This window comes from Gossypium raimondii, chromosome 10, assembly GCF_025698545.1.
Source record: "Gossypium raimondii isolate GPD5lz chromosome 10, ASM2569854v1, whole genome shotgun sequence".
NCBI classification, from domain to species: Eukaryota; Viridiplantae; Streptophyta; class Magnoliopsida; order Malvales; family Malvaceae; genus Gossypium; species Gossypium raimondii.
The window spans coordinates 8,995,033-9,009,368 of NC_068574.1; the positions used below are offsets into that span (position 1 = coordinate 8,995,033).

Consider the following 14,336-nt stretch of genomic DNA (forward strand, 5'->3'; position numbering starts at 1 on the left):
TACTTCAACCAATAAAGCCACATTGGAGAAAAGCAACAACCAAACCTGAGAAAAACAACCACTCTAGTACATCCCCTTTTCTTGCATTGCCATGTGCCAACTGAGAAGGAAAAAAACTTCACGCTTCAAATCTTTAAAGAGTTCCAATCAATTACCCCTCACCAGAGGGCAATGATGAGGAAAGGATAAAAATATATGTAAGAGGGGAAAATAAACAATGATTGCCAGAAACTCAAAATGATTAGAAATAGAAAAAAAAAAACTGTGAAGAAGAAAAGGAGAAGTCTATTTTCATTAGGCTAAACCCAAAAGGAAAAGGGAAGGATTACAAATGTTGATCTACTATCCTTTAACAAATGGTACCAAACTTGAACAAATGACCTTTGCTCATGTTTATTTATTTTTAAGCTTGAACATATACATGAGCATAAATGAATTAAACACGCTTTCTTTGTGTTCAATTCATTTAATTAACGAGTCTCAAAATTTTATTTATTTTGAGAAAAAAAATAAACAAATAAAGATTGAAATGCTTATGAATTGTTCACCGATCATTCTGTTCATTTACAACCCTAAACTTAAACTAGACAATCTGTATAGATTCCATTAACACCAAAGCGTGTGCATACGTTGAAAAGATAACCATCCTTAAACAAGTTTTTGGTGAAACTTGTTGTGAGGTACAAACGTTTTTAACAAGGTGAAGATACACTTGGCCAGGCTAGCTGGCATTAAAGAAAAGATCAGGCAAGGTGACCGCCCGAGATCCAACAAAGTTTTTAGAAAAATGCCATACAAAATACAGTACACAACATATGATATTACTATCAAAAGGACAATGGCAAGCCACTCGGCAAATCTATGTTTGTTTACCAACTTCATTAACCTTTGTGCATTCCAAACTAAGGCTTCTGCCGAATGTTCTGTTTCCATTCATTAACATAGAAATCTTTGAGTCTCTAGTATTTAATGAAGATGCATTAAGCCTTTACCTTAGTTAAACAATACCCACCATTTTCATACCAATTATTACTCCCATCATTGCCTTAAAAGTAAAATATATACGTTTCAGCTTTAATTTACTCTTTCCAAAAACCAAATTTACAAAGTTAACCAAATTAGATGTTTGTATTGGACAGAGAGAAAAAGTAGTTTCCAGGTTGGTTGGGTGGTGGATGATACAAAACCAATCCAATTCCAGTATAACAACATATGCTACAAGGGGCAAATTGCATGGCATTACATAGCAGCCGTCCAGAGCCAGTATTTGAGAAGCAAAATTGTTTCACTTGGTTCTGGGTGGCTTATCTAATGCAAATGCCAAATCCTTTTTTCACTTTGGGTGGCTTCCATGGCGGCGTATATCAAACAACAAAAAACACAATTTCCTTATGTGAACAGTGGACAATATACGTGGTATGCAACAACAAACAATCACTCCAATCTTGTGCACTTCGTATCATTAGTTCTCAACAAATAGATATGCCTGCCAGCCTAACCAAGATTTGGCATGAGAAACTTAGCTAACCATGTCGATAAACCTCATATTTGCACACCAAACTTCATCTATTCCAACTTTCTGGTTAAAGATTCAAAATGAATCAGCTTTCTCAGCTCCCACCTGCATACACTCCAACATTATTTTGTCACAAATAGTAATCAAATACCCTACTTGACAAACCTTTTCCCTCCCAATCATAAAACATGACAAATAGACTTTTGGCAGATAAAAAAAGGAAGGAAATAAAAATGCCAACTTGCATAAAAAAAGGTAATGGAGCCTCCAGAAGCCTGGAAATACCTCTGATTTGGCCAGAATGAGATGCCACTTCAGAAACACTGGGTATTGGTTTAGTGGGCATTGACGAAGGCAATGCAACTTCATCCTTATCTGGAACTTGTGGAGCCTCCAAAAGCCTGGAAAACGTTGTTCTTTGATTTCCAGTTGGCATAGAGAAACTTCGCGGTACTATCAAAGGTGGAGTAGGTAGACGAGATGCTCCACTTACTGCCAGTGGAGAAATATTACTTGCAGAAAGCTCTTGATTTCTCGAGATTAGAGAAGCAGAGTGACCAACCAAGGAAGGGGATTTTGCTGACTTGGCAGCTGAACTATTAGGCGGCCTTGGAAGCTCATGAAGCTCATTTAATCTGGGTGAAGAAACAAGGGGAGGTGATGCACTTGGGGATACTCTGGGAGGTGATAATGATCGAGGAATTGTTAAATGAGAAAAAACTGCAGAAGCTAAATGAGGAAGTTCAGCCGATGGAATGGAACTGGTTGCCGATAAAATAGGCTTTGTTGACAATTGTTTACTAGTTAATGGACCAGAAACAGCTTTTCTTTTTATTTTTTTGGCTTCAGTGGAATCCAACTGGGTAGATTCTCGTCCTTCAGACAAAGGAGGGGGTAGTTGTGTAGAGGTACTATTACTACTGTTGTTCTCCTTGAGACCTGACTCAGAATTCAAGATGGTAAACTCTGATGGTTGACCATCGCCAGAATCTTTCTCACGATTCTTTTGCTCTAGCGGGGAAGAATGCCATGTATTGTGTGGATGCCCGGCTACATTTGTAGGTTTTGTGTGCGAAATGGAGCTGTTTGTTCTTGAAGAAACTGCAAATGTTGAATCATTTGGTGTTGGAAGAACATATGTGTTGGACGTTCTTGTAGATGACTGAAGCATCTGTTTTACTCTTTCAGCAGGATCAAGCTTCCTTTCTGGAAATATGGGGGCTGAATGGCAACTCACTCTATGATCCCTACTTGAGACCTGGAAATCCCCATGGCTTTTCACCGGGTTTGCCTAAGGCAAATGGCAGAAAATAATAAAAATATATACATCAAAAAACCACATAACATGAGCAGCAAACTTGACAAATGTACTAATAGAGATTCAGGAAACAGCTCTAATTTAGAAAATAATAAAATATATACTTTGAATGCCTGTTTTTCGAAATAGGGCCAAAAATGACAATTGTACCAATGGAGATTTACCTCTGCATTTTCCATCTTCAAAGTTTGGGGAAATGAAGTACTTACTTCATCTACCTGGAGAATAAACCACTATATTTTAGGAATAAAGGAAGGTGTCAACACACAAACACACAAATGGATCATGATAAAAGATCAATGTACAATATCATACAAAAAAAATGGCATCATCCCCATCCGCTAAAACTAGAATGAATTGAACCACTAAACTGACCAAAATAAACTATTATTTGTATGGAATTCTGGCCAAAGAAACCAATCCTACTAGTAGTTAAAAATGGAGAAAAAATAAGGGATAAGGAGAAAGCAAAATATGACAAGTTTTGGACCTCATTTGTCCAAGTCTTTATGTTTAAAGGTGCAACTCTAGCTTACAACAATAATAGCTTCAAAAATGAATTAATAAATTTGCAATAGCATAAGAATCTGACCTCCATTGAATTCCTTGATGCAGAAGTAACATCAAACTCCTTCTCATTAGCTCTATTGTCAAATTTTAATTCCACATCCTTGTTTGGGTCATAGGCAATCTCACCATCTTCCCCATCATCATCTTCAAGGCCACAGAATTGGTAATCAATGTGATGCTGTTCTGTAACTTGCCTAACATGAGGTTCAATTGCCTCAAGTGATTTAAGTCCTTTCCTAAAGAAATTCAACTGCACACACACAAGAAAGAGAAATGAAAAGAGGGGAGGAGGTTATCTGCATTGAACTTAATGATAAGGCAGAAGCCACTGACATTTGAAACTTGTGAAAATAAATTCAGAAACCTGAGCTGCATGGTAGCGAGCAGCTTGTGTTACAAGACTTCTGGATTGACCTTGCTTCAGAGATTTCAATCGGAAAACACAAAGGGTTGCCACTTCAACATATTCTTCACGAGCTGTTTGCAACTGTTGCAAAGTGAAAGTTTCCCCTTTTCCACCTTTGGACTTTCCTTTTTCCTTCTGTTGTGTCACCATGTATTCATAGACATTTCTGAAGATCATGAACCAGGTTCAGAAAACGACTTACATAACCAAATCAAAAAAAGTACGCAGAGAAAATGTGATGGACCTTTTCTCATCACACTGTCGCTTCATATCCTGCATCAGCAAACAAGAGAAAGGCCACTAAGCATGATAGTTGTAACAGAATATGTACGAAGGTAAAATTATTATCATTGGCATAGAAGAAATAATGTTGAAAATTCCTGATTTCTTGATTAAACAATAGAGATTCAAATGAACAAACCTCAACAGTCCTAAGCTCATTTAGAAGTGACTCAGACGGATTTGTAATTGTCAGCAATATATGGGAGCGCTGAAGCACAAAGAGCATCAATATGGCTAAACAAAGGATTATCGGAAAAGGCAACATTTAACAAATTGCAAGAAGTTTATTTTGTTCAAGTTACAAATAAGATTAAAACTCACATAGTTATCCACAAGTTTCCGGAGTTCAAACTGCAAGTTCCCCAACATTAACAGGATCCTACCTGCAAATAAGTGCAATGTAATTACAGTAGAACCACTATACCACAATAACTTGGGCCAGGGAAACCATCTTCTGACACTCCCTTGCCATTCCACCAAAAAGAAGGTAACAGACTGTACAGAAGCTTGCAAGTGCATAGTTACTTGATGAAATTGTTTCCCAGATGCAGGATAAGTATTTTTATGCAAGAGAAATCAAACATTGAAAGAATTTAATGAAAGGCACGAAGCCTAAGACATTGACTGGGGAACATCATTGTATGCCCTGCCCACTAAAAGTTGCTACATTCAAGTAGAAATTCTGATCCATTTCATTCTTGTTTTTTTCTGGAAGGGGGATATAAAGGCATGTAAATGTCCACATGCAAATTGGGAGGGGATACCAATGAATATAAGTACATAATGAAAGCATTAAGGTTAGACTAGAACAAGTTGTTTCAGATGTTACTTGAACCAATTGGAGGTTCTATTGCTAGATGCGATCTGCAGCCTCATTTAACAAAATAGGAATATTTCAAATGAAATGGTCAATTCCTTAAATTGGTTTAGCTTTTCAAGTTCCAGGTTAAAGCACACACAACATATGTGTCTATTAATGATCTAACAGCACAAGCAACTTAGGTAAGCAGAGGACTCTACTTACGGCTTTCTTCATCATCAGGTAGCAGTCTTTTTTCTTGCAGACAGGAGCCCATTTCTTGCAGTGACTCTGAGAATTCTGAATAAAAATCTCGTCAAAGGAAGATTCATTCAAGACGATGTTTCATAAAGCTTAAGTTTCTCTGATTTTACTGTAATCTAACAGCTTGAGTAAGGTGGCCTCTAGATTGTGCTACAGGGTAAGAGTAAGATTCTTTTGTGTGCAACTTATGTTTCTATAGATTCATATGGATTCCACATTGGCAAACATGTCATGACCACACAAAAGCTCATATTGAAGCATTTTCTTAAAAATAAAAACTTGATCATGTTATTTCTAAAACCAACTGTTTCTTCAAAATTAACAATTCCTTTTGGCTAGAAACATGTAAAATTGCCATAGCCAACCATTTAGAAACACACAGGATGACAAAACACAGTGATACCTAGGAATCAATATGTATGACAATATAACACATAACATGTTTACCATATGCACTGTTAGCTGTTGCTGCAGCTGCCAAAAGTAAGCTGTCATAGCAATTTCTCATCTCCTGCATATCCTGTAAATGCATTCAAATGAAAAAAAAAATCTAATTATTAATCTTTCAAATTGACTAAAGACAATCTCCAAGAAGCATTAGTTATTTAGAGGAAGAGGATGTTAGCTGTCCTATAGCAATACAAAAGCGTAATGCTATCATATTTCACAGCTAAAGTTTAAGAGTTTTCTTTCATATTGGAATCTAGTACTCCATTATTTTCTACCTCATTATCAAAATTAAGATATTAAAACCATCTATTATGAATCTAAGGGCTCGTAAACTATCATTAAACATAGAAGCCTACAACTTCCCCGTAGATATTCTTATCCGGATTTAAATTCTCTCGTACCCTTAAGCATTTCAGATTTTCTTAACGTTGAACTATACAGGATTTAGACTAATCTGATTTACAAAATACCAATAATAATAATAAAGATTCATAATTTAGAGTATTTGAAACTTAAATTATTCAAATTTCTACAGTTCTCCCAAAGCAATAATTCTCCAAATATACGTTTCTAAAATCTCCGAAATTACGGCATTAGAAAATCGCTTCACTCAACCGAACCCGATCCAACCCTAATTTAATTACAGTTGAAATAATATCAAAACCCATTTCTACACTTTGAAAAATTGAAACAAGAGTATCCAATTAATTTCCCAACTCGAAAAGTAACTTTAATCTGCACTTAAATCAAACCAAAGCCAAATCATAACTTTAAAAAGAGAGGATAAAAAGGAAATAATATACAGGAAAAGTACCTGAGCTGCTTGAGCGAGCTCATCCAAATGAGCCGCTGATAAAAAATCTAATTTATCCTTGCCATCGTTCTTGTGGAGAGCAAATCTTGCAAGTTTACCAAACGAAGACTTCATTTTTAAAAAAAAAAACCCTAACGCAATGAGCCAAATAAAAGAGAGAGAGGGAGAGGGAATCAGTGAGCTCTTTGCTTGGAGAATCAAAATGAAAAGCGAAGCGAATTTAGGAAATTTCAAGTCCGGGGCAATGGCAAAACCCGATTCAGTTGGAGCGAAGAGATTTTTAAAACAGGTGGCTCATTTCTTAAAACTATTATTTAACTCGTGAAAATATATATTTGAAAGTTTAGATATTTAATATCTTTATCGAAATTAAAATCAAAAGCACGTAAAAATTACTTTCGGTTTATCATATTTTGCTATTTTTCCTATGTCACACGTGTACAATTCAACTTAAATATGTGATTGATTTATTATTCGGAGAAATTGTCTGCCCAAATATTTTACCCTAGGTAACCTACCAAAATAATTGCTGATATTTTGGTCGAAATTTTACGTTTTTGTCACTTACGTTATCGTATTGTAATATTTTAGTCATTGGCGGTAAGCTGACGTGGCATATTAAATCATCATTTGAAATAAAAATTTTAGATTAAATTATAATTGGTGCCTATTTTTTTCGTTTTAAGTAATTTAAAGGAGGAAAATAGAGGGAGAAGTAGAAGATAATGAAAAAAAAAGAAAAAAATGGAAAATTAAAAGAACATAAAAGAAAAAAAATTAAATTACTCAAAACAAAAAAAATATGGGGACCAATTATATAATTTAACCTAAATTTTTTATTTTAAATGATATTTATCGTGTCATGTCAGCTTACCCGTTACATCGTTAACGGCAATGAACGACACAATGACTAAAATGTTATAACACGTTAAAATAATAACTAAAACGTAACATTTCAAACAAAAGTGACTAAAATATAACATGAGGGAAACAAAAGTGACTATTTCAATAGTTTACCCATTACTCTAATAAAACATCATCACTCATGCATATATTTCGAAAATAATGATATATTTTGAAAATAGAAATTTAAGTTTATATTAACTTTGAAAAAACTCTAATTATATGTTCATGACTGTATTAAAATTACAACAATTATGCATTAAAAATGTTTTCTCCTGAATTTCCTTAATGCACAAGAATTATATATATATATATATATATATATATATATAATATAAAAGAATACAGGGAGTAGGGGCAAAGCCAAAAATTTATTTTAGGGGACCAAAATTAAATTGTAATTTTTACGATAGTAAAATACAATTTTAAAAAATTAAATTAAAATTTTATCATTTTAAGTGGGTAAAGTACAATTTTACATTTACTAATTTAAAATTTTAAAAAATTTTAAAAATCTGAAAAATTTTACATTTTAGGAGGTCGGCCCTTCCCAACCCCCGCTAGATTCACCCTTGATAGGGAGCATTGAGTTTTAAGTTAATTTTGTGAATTCTAAAATTTTTTATCATTTTTAATTAGAATTTATTTACAACTTTTAATAATGATGTACAATTACATTAATAAAATATTTAAATATATAAAATTTAAACTCATGATTATATTTGTTTTATTTACATGTATTAACACATCAAACGACATATCAATCGATAATGATAATTATATTCATTTTATTGATAATATATAAAATTGTATAATTACTTTTTAAAAATGATCTCATTAATCAACACCGATAATAAATATCATGATGTATAAAGGGTTTAAAATTGTTATTGATTAATTATTATCCGTGTCATATTTCTTAACCTATCAATGAAATATAATTATAATTATAGGATAAAAATTCATTACCTTATAACTACGAGTTTTATAACTGTCAATCAAATATAATTTTACATACATAGCTGAAAATATAACCAAAATTGTTGTGGTTGTTTGAGGATTCAACACGGATATTAAACATCATATGATAATCAAGATATATAAATGGCTCAAAGTTGCAACCAATACAACTTATGTCATCAATTAATTATTATCGGTTTTATGTTTCTTAACTTATCAATCAAATATCATCACACGATTTTTAAAAATATATATATATTATTATAAAAGAAGGTACAGAAGCAAAAATTAAAACTGAGTTTCAAAATATATATTTTTAATTATATTTAAAGTGTGTCTCATTTATTAATAATAATAATAACAATAAAAATTAGAACAAAATATATTTATAAACATATTTATTAAGGATATTACTTAAACGACTTAATTAGAACAAAAGAGTATACTTAATAAAACAAGTGAGTGAAATGTTAGAATGGCAATGAATAGTGTTTTTGCGGATTAGACATTATAGATTACCATAAAATTCAATTTCATCATTCCTCTCATTCAAAAATCCTATCCGCAACGTTGTCGGCCTTTGGGCTGGTCACGGTTTCTCCCACATTCTTTTTCATAGTTTTTTTTTTTTAATTTCAATTCTTATTATCGGGATTTTTTCTATAGTTTCATGGTTTTATTTTTTTTTGGTTTTTGTTTTGTTTACTCTGTTTTCTTTAAAAGCAAAAGTGATTTTATTTTTATTTTTAATTTTTAGTTATGTTCTAACGTATATGTAAAAGTGCTACCAAATTTATTAGGATTCGCTCTCGAAGGGTTTTATCATGATAGATCATAGTAATGGTAATAGATTCGAGATGATGAGGAGAATGATAAACCATCTGAGACTTAGCCTTTTGTGCACCATTGATGTGGTGGGTCGCTTGAGGCTTTCGGCAATCTTTTTTCGGTTGATCATTGTTCATCGTTGGGTTGATTTGATGATGACAAGGCTATGATGCAAATTTCAGCAATTTGATCAAGTTGATGCATCTTTAGTTTGTTTCTGAATTATTTCAATGTTGCAGTTATTGTCAGTTTGTCATTCTCTCTTTTTTTTTTTAAAGATTACTTTGAAGACATGACATTTGCACATTAGTTTGTAATAATTTATTTGCCGTTTGTACTATGTGCTATGTCTTTGTATTATTGTTGTTCATGACTCCTATTACTAGTATTTTCTTTTCAAAAAAGATAAAATTCAATTTCGAATTTATAACTATAATATTGTAGAACAAGTATGAATATTAACCATTAAATAGCAAATTTGTAGGTAAAAGTACCATGTAAACATTTGTACCACGAGTTAAATTGCATTTTGTCCTTTCTAAAAAAAAGATAACTAAGGCTATGTATGTTAGAAAAAAAAATGCAAACTGACCATTATGTTAAAAATTCCATCTATTTGTGTTGTTAAGTGATTATTTGACTTTTTCAAAAAAATTAATGCAAGTGATGTGGAATTGAAGAATGAGTAGGATTAGATAAAGTACCATGGAGGCCCTTGTACGAGAACTCAGATTGCATTTTACCCTCTACTAAAAAATGGGTAAAATAGTCCATTTACATTAGATTAAAGAGCAAATTGGTCATTCTTGTCACATCCCAAGTCTAGCGGGTCCAAGATTTAGGCGTATTCTAGTGAAACAATCTGTTTGGCGAAGTGTAATCTGCCCAATTTCCTTTTTTGGAGAACATGTGTAGGCGTACAGTAACTGTCGTATAAGTAAGTGAAGATTTTATTTCAAATTATTTTGTTATTTCAGATAAATATTTTGTTAAGTGGAAAAGTAATTATGGTAGGAGTTAACGCTAAAAGTATAATACGCCATATTTGTCTTAAATATTGTGCTAATTAGGTTGTAAAGTAACCTAGTTAGGAACCAACTGGATAGACTGGTCTGATATCTATAATGTAGGATTTTCATTTATGTTTCTCTCGAAATCTGTAGGTCATTAAGAAAGACAAATTCTAAAATATGTGACACTTGTTAAATTCCACTAAGTAGGATGGGTCATATTTATATGCGTGAGAAGTGTTCTTTAAAAAGGTTTTTCTCTCTTGAATATGCTGCTTTCTGATTCTTTTTCTTTAGAACCAATATCATCTTTTCCTCCTTAAGCTGGAAGCTAAGTTTCTTGGTTTAATCAATGGTCATTCCATCTTCGAGTAAGTATTACAACTTTGCATGTTAGGTGTTTTGAAAGAGTAAGTCTGTATGTGGTATATGAGCAGTAAAGCTTTAAGTACAAGGCTTTGCATGAGGTTGTCAGTGATTGAGATGATAAGTAAATTGTATGTATAAGAGTTGTAATAGTGAATCTATGTTCTTTAGCAGTTGTTGTTGCTGGTTCGAAAAGGATGTCTGAGTCTGGAACTTCGAACTATTGCAGATGAATATCAGGTGAGTCTCTACCCCGACTCTTATATGTGAAATGTTCAAGTAGAAGCATATATATATATATATATAAGATGATGATATCTATGATAATTGGCAAGTGTATGAGTATAGTAAAGATGAGATATGTGTTGTGATTATATGTATAAAGTTCTATTGAAAAGAAGTTGATTAGTAAGCATGCAGGTAAAGTTTGATATACGAAAAGTATGAATCAGTCAGAAATGTGAACAAATCTAGGTAAGTGGATGCTGAGCAACGTCCTTCTGTGATGCTTCTGGTAGGGCAGTTAGATTGACAAATCACGATATGAAATTAAGTGTAAGACCATGAGGTTGAGACCCGTTGTATCGTATGATATGAAAACACTCATAGTGTAGCCTCCAGTAAGATGAAAACTGGACTGACAGATATCGATATATAGGAGTGAGTAAAACTCGATTCGACTTGAAAAAATCGAAAAAAATCGAATTTTGAGTTAAACGAATCGAGTTAATCGAGTCAACTTTAATTTTTTTTCAAATTTTGAGTTCGAATCGAGTTAAGTTTTTAAATTCGAATAATTCGAATAAACCAAATACCAAATTGTAAAATTTTACATTTTTAGCCCAAACCTTCAAATCTTTTTACTTTCCCCTCAAAATTTTTACTCCCTCCCACTTCTCCCAAAACTTTTACTCACCCCAACCTCCCTTCCTCTACCCTAAACCCATTCTCCCCCCTAATTTTTTTAAAAATATTTTCCCCCCAAAATTTACTCATTTATTTACTTTCCCCCCAAACTTTTTACTCCTCTCCTATCACAACCCATCCTCTTCCCCAAAATTTTATTGAATATTTTCTCTCTAAAATTTACTCCCTTATTTACTTTTCCCCCCAAAACTTTTACTCATCTCCTATCTCAACCCCTCCTCTACCCCAAACCAATTTTCTCCCAATTTTTTTTAATATTTTCTTCCCAAAATTTACTTCCCTATTTACTTTTCCTCCAATATTTTTACTCCCTCTCACTTTCCTCACAAATTTTTTTACTCCTCTACCCCCAAACCCATTTTCTCCCTATCTTTTTTTTGAATATTTTCTCCCCAAAAGTTACTCCCCTATTTACTTTTCCCTAAAATTTTTACTCCCTCCCACTTTCCCCCTAAAACTTTTACTCCTCTCCCATCCCAACCCCACTTTACCCCAAACCCATTTTCCCCTAAATTTTTCTTGAATATTTCTTCCTCAAAATTTTACATCCCCAAACTCCTAAACTATTTATTTTCCCCTTAAATTTTTACTTCTCATCCTTTCCCCAAATCAAAAATCAAAATCATCCAAAGAAATTCTTAAACTTAAATAATAATTTTATTTATATCTATAATTTATATTATTAAATTAAATTTCACATTTTATACTATTTATATTGTTTAATTGTTTAATTATACTGAATCTTTATAAATTTATGCTAAAATTGAATTATTAATGATGCCATAAAATATTCTGTTAAAATTTTATGTTGGTATAAATTTCATATTTTATCTTTAAAATAACTTTTATTAAAAAAATCACATTTTTTTAAATTTCAAAATACATAGTTAAAAGAATTAAAAGATAATTGAAGCAACTAAGCAAGCAAATAAGCTAACTTGTATATAAAATATTAATAAATAAATTATGAGGGGATGAAAGGTAATAACAAATTTGATTATGGTGGATGACAGTGGTTTCAAGGACCCAAAGTCATTTTTTAAATTTAATTCGAACAAATATATTCGATTCGAATTTCATTTCACTCGACTCGATTCAAAAAAATTTCAAATCGAGTTAGGATGATAAAATGGGATTCGTCAACTCGATTAACTCAAAATATTTTCATTCGATTCGAGTTGATTTGATTTGATTGAACACTCACCCCTAACGATATATGAAAGTGTGTAAGTCTAGGTGGTTAAGACCATGACAACATATGATTGTATGCATGTTAATGGTGTAGCCTTTGATAATGTGTGGATCGAATTGGCATATCATGATACATGAAATTTATGTATAAGTTCATGAGGGAGAAAGCCATAGCACCTTTTGTGAAAGTCCATCGGGGCAATAAACATGTGATTCTGTATGATGCCCTGGTGGCGTATTCTGTTTGGCCCTTATGGCGTATTCGATTAAGTCTGTTTGGTAGAATATGATTATCTGACCTTATGGTAAGTTCTGGACAAATTCTTATTGCTTTGTACTGCTATGATAATGTTATGATATGTCTGAAATTAAGGTAGTTGAATAAGATCAATGATGTAATTGAATAAGTCTTAAGAGAATTTCTTGAAAAGAAATGTGTATCTATATGTTCAGAAAGAGTATCTGCCATGATAACCTATTAGTTTGGAATTTGGGTGTCTTCGTAGTTATGCATGATATAAGTATCCATTAGTCTAAGTTTGTTTGTACTATGTAGGGTTGAATATGGGTTATCTGGTATCCGCCATATCTAAACAGTATCATGTCTTCTTCTAAAATCTTATGGAATCTAAGTCATCGTATTTCTGAGTATCTGGGGTTCTGTAATAAAATTGTGTGAATTTCATTTGGATTATCTATATAATTCATTATTAGTGTGAGCTTGTAAGGTATCAAATAAGAATATGATTTGACTAGTAAATCGATAGTATTTAAATCTGTGTGAGTATTCGCTAAATGTGTATGTATCCGCCAGTTAACAATATTTGTGATCAACTATTTTGAGATCAGTGTATGTATTAAAAGATGGTCTGTATGTAGCGAGCTCTAAAGAGATATTCTTTGAAAAGTACCTTTGTGGTTCTAAAAAAAAGAAGAGATTAAGGTAATGTCTGGAAGGATCTTAAGTTAGTCAGGTAGTTAAGGGAGAATTGATACTGTAATACCAATTTTTGCCCGGCCCGTTAAAGGAAAAAACAAACAAAAAACCCAAATGTTTCAGCCCAATTTTGCTAAGCCCAAAAGCCCCATCGACCCAAACTATCAAAGAAACCCTAGGGTCACTTCTCGCCTCAATACGAATCGCTTCACAAGCACCATGCTTGTCGATCCAAGACATCGCGCCCCGCCGCCCATGAATCTCGCAAGACGACCGCGCCTTTCCCACGTTTGTACCGCAACAAACAAACAATAAACAAAGAAAAGGAAGCCAAATAGAATAGCAAAAATCGGGCAATATAATGCCACAAATAATGAATAGATGGGTTTAGATTTTCTTCTTTTCTATTTCGCTATAAAAGCCCGATTTTAATCAGTAAATATGGGGGCATTTTTTCAGGTAAAAAGGATAGATAAAGAGGCACACAAAGAAAATCTTGAATAAAAGGATTTTTTAGGGTGAATCGCATTACCATTTTTTATTTTATTTCATTTTATTTGTTTTTAATAAAATAAAAGGGAGAAGAAGGATGACTGGCCTTGTCGCGTTTGCTCCTCTTCCGTCTTGATCGGAGGCTTGAAGCGGCGATTGAAGCCGTGGGGGGGTTCTTGAACGGTGGCTGAGAAAAGAGAGTGAAACCCTAGCGGTGGGTGTTCATCTTTGTTAGGGTTTTAAAACCAAAAGGAAAGTGAGTGTTTTTTAAGGAAATTTTGATTTTTATTGAAACTACTAAAC

The 14,336-nt window shown here is 32.8% G+C and overlaps 1 protein-coding gene across 2 annotated transcripts; it reads right to left on the bottom strand.

Moving 5' to 3' along the window:
• Nucleotides 1-1,066: 1,066 nt before the first annotated feature.
• LOC105777556 (uncharacterized protein At2g33490) lies at nt 1,067-6,724 on the bottom strand. Of its 2 annotated transcripts, none has more exons than XM_052622664.1 (11): nt 6,420-6,724; nt 5,603-5,675; nt 5,117-5,182; nt 4,414-4,475; nt 4,232-4,300; nt 4,055-4,083; nt 3,769-3,976; nt 3,427-3,654; nt 2,999-3,052; nt 1,802-2,807; nt 1,067-1,621 (listed from the first exon to the last, which is right to left on the bottom strand). In XM_052622664.1, exons 1-11 carry the CDS (start codon nt 6,531-6,533, stop codon nt 1,611-1,613), a joined length of 1,920 nt encoding a protein of 639 aa, XP_052478624.1. In that variant the 5' UTR covers nt 6,534-6,724; the 3' UTR covers nt 1,067-1,610. The 2 variants fall into 2 exon arrangements, with proteins under 2 accessions (XP_052478624.1, XP_012456356.1); XM_012600902.2 differs by having other exon boundaries at nt 5,117-5,191.
• Nucleotides 6,725-14,336: the final 7,612 nt, after the last annotated feature.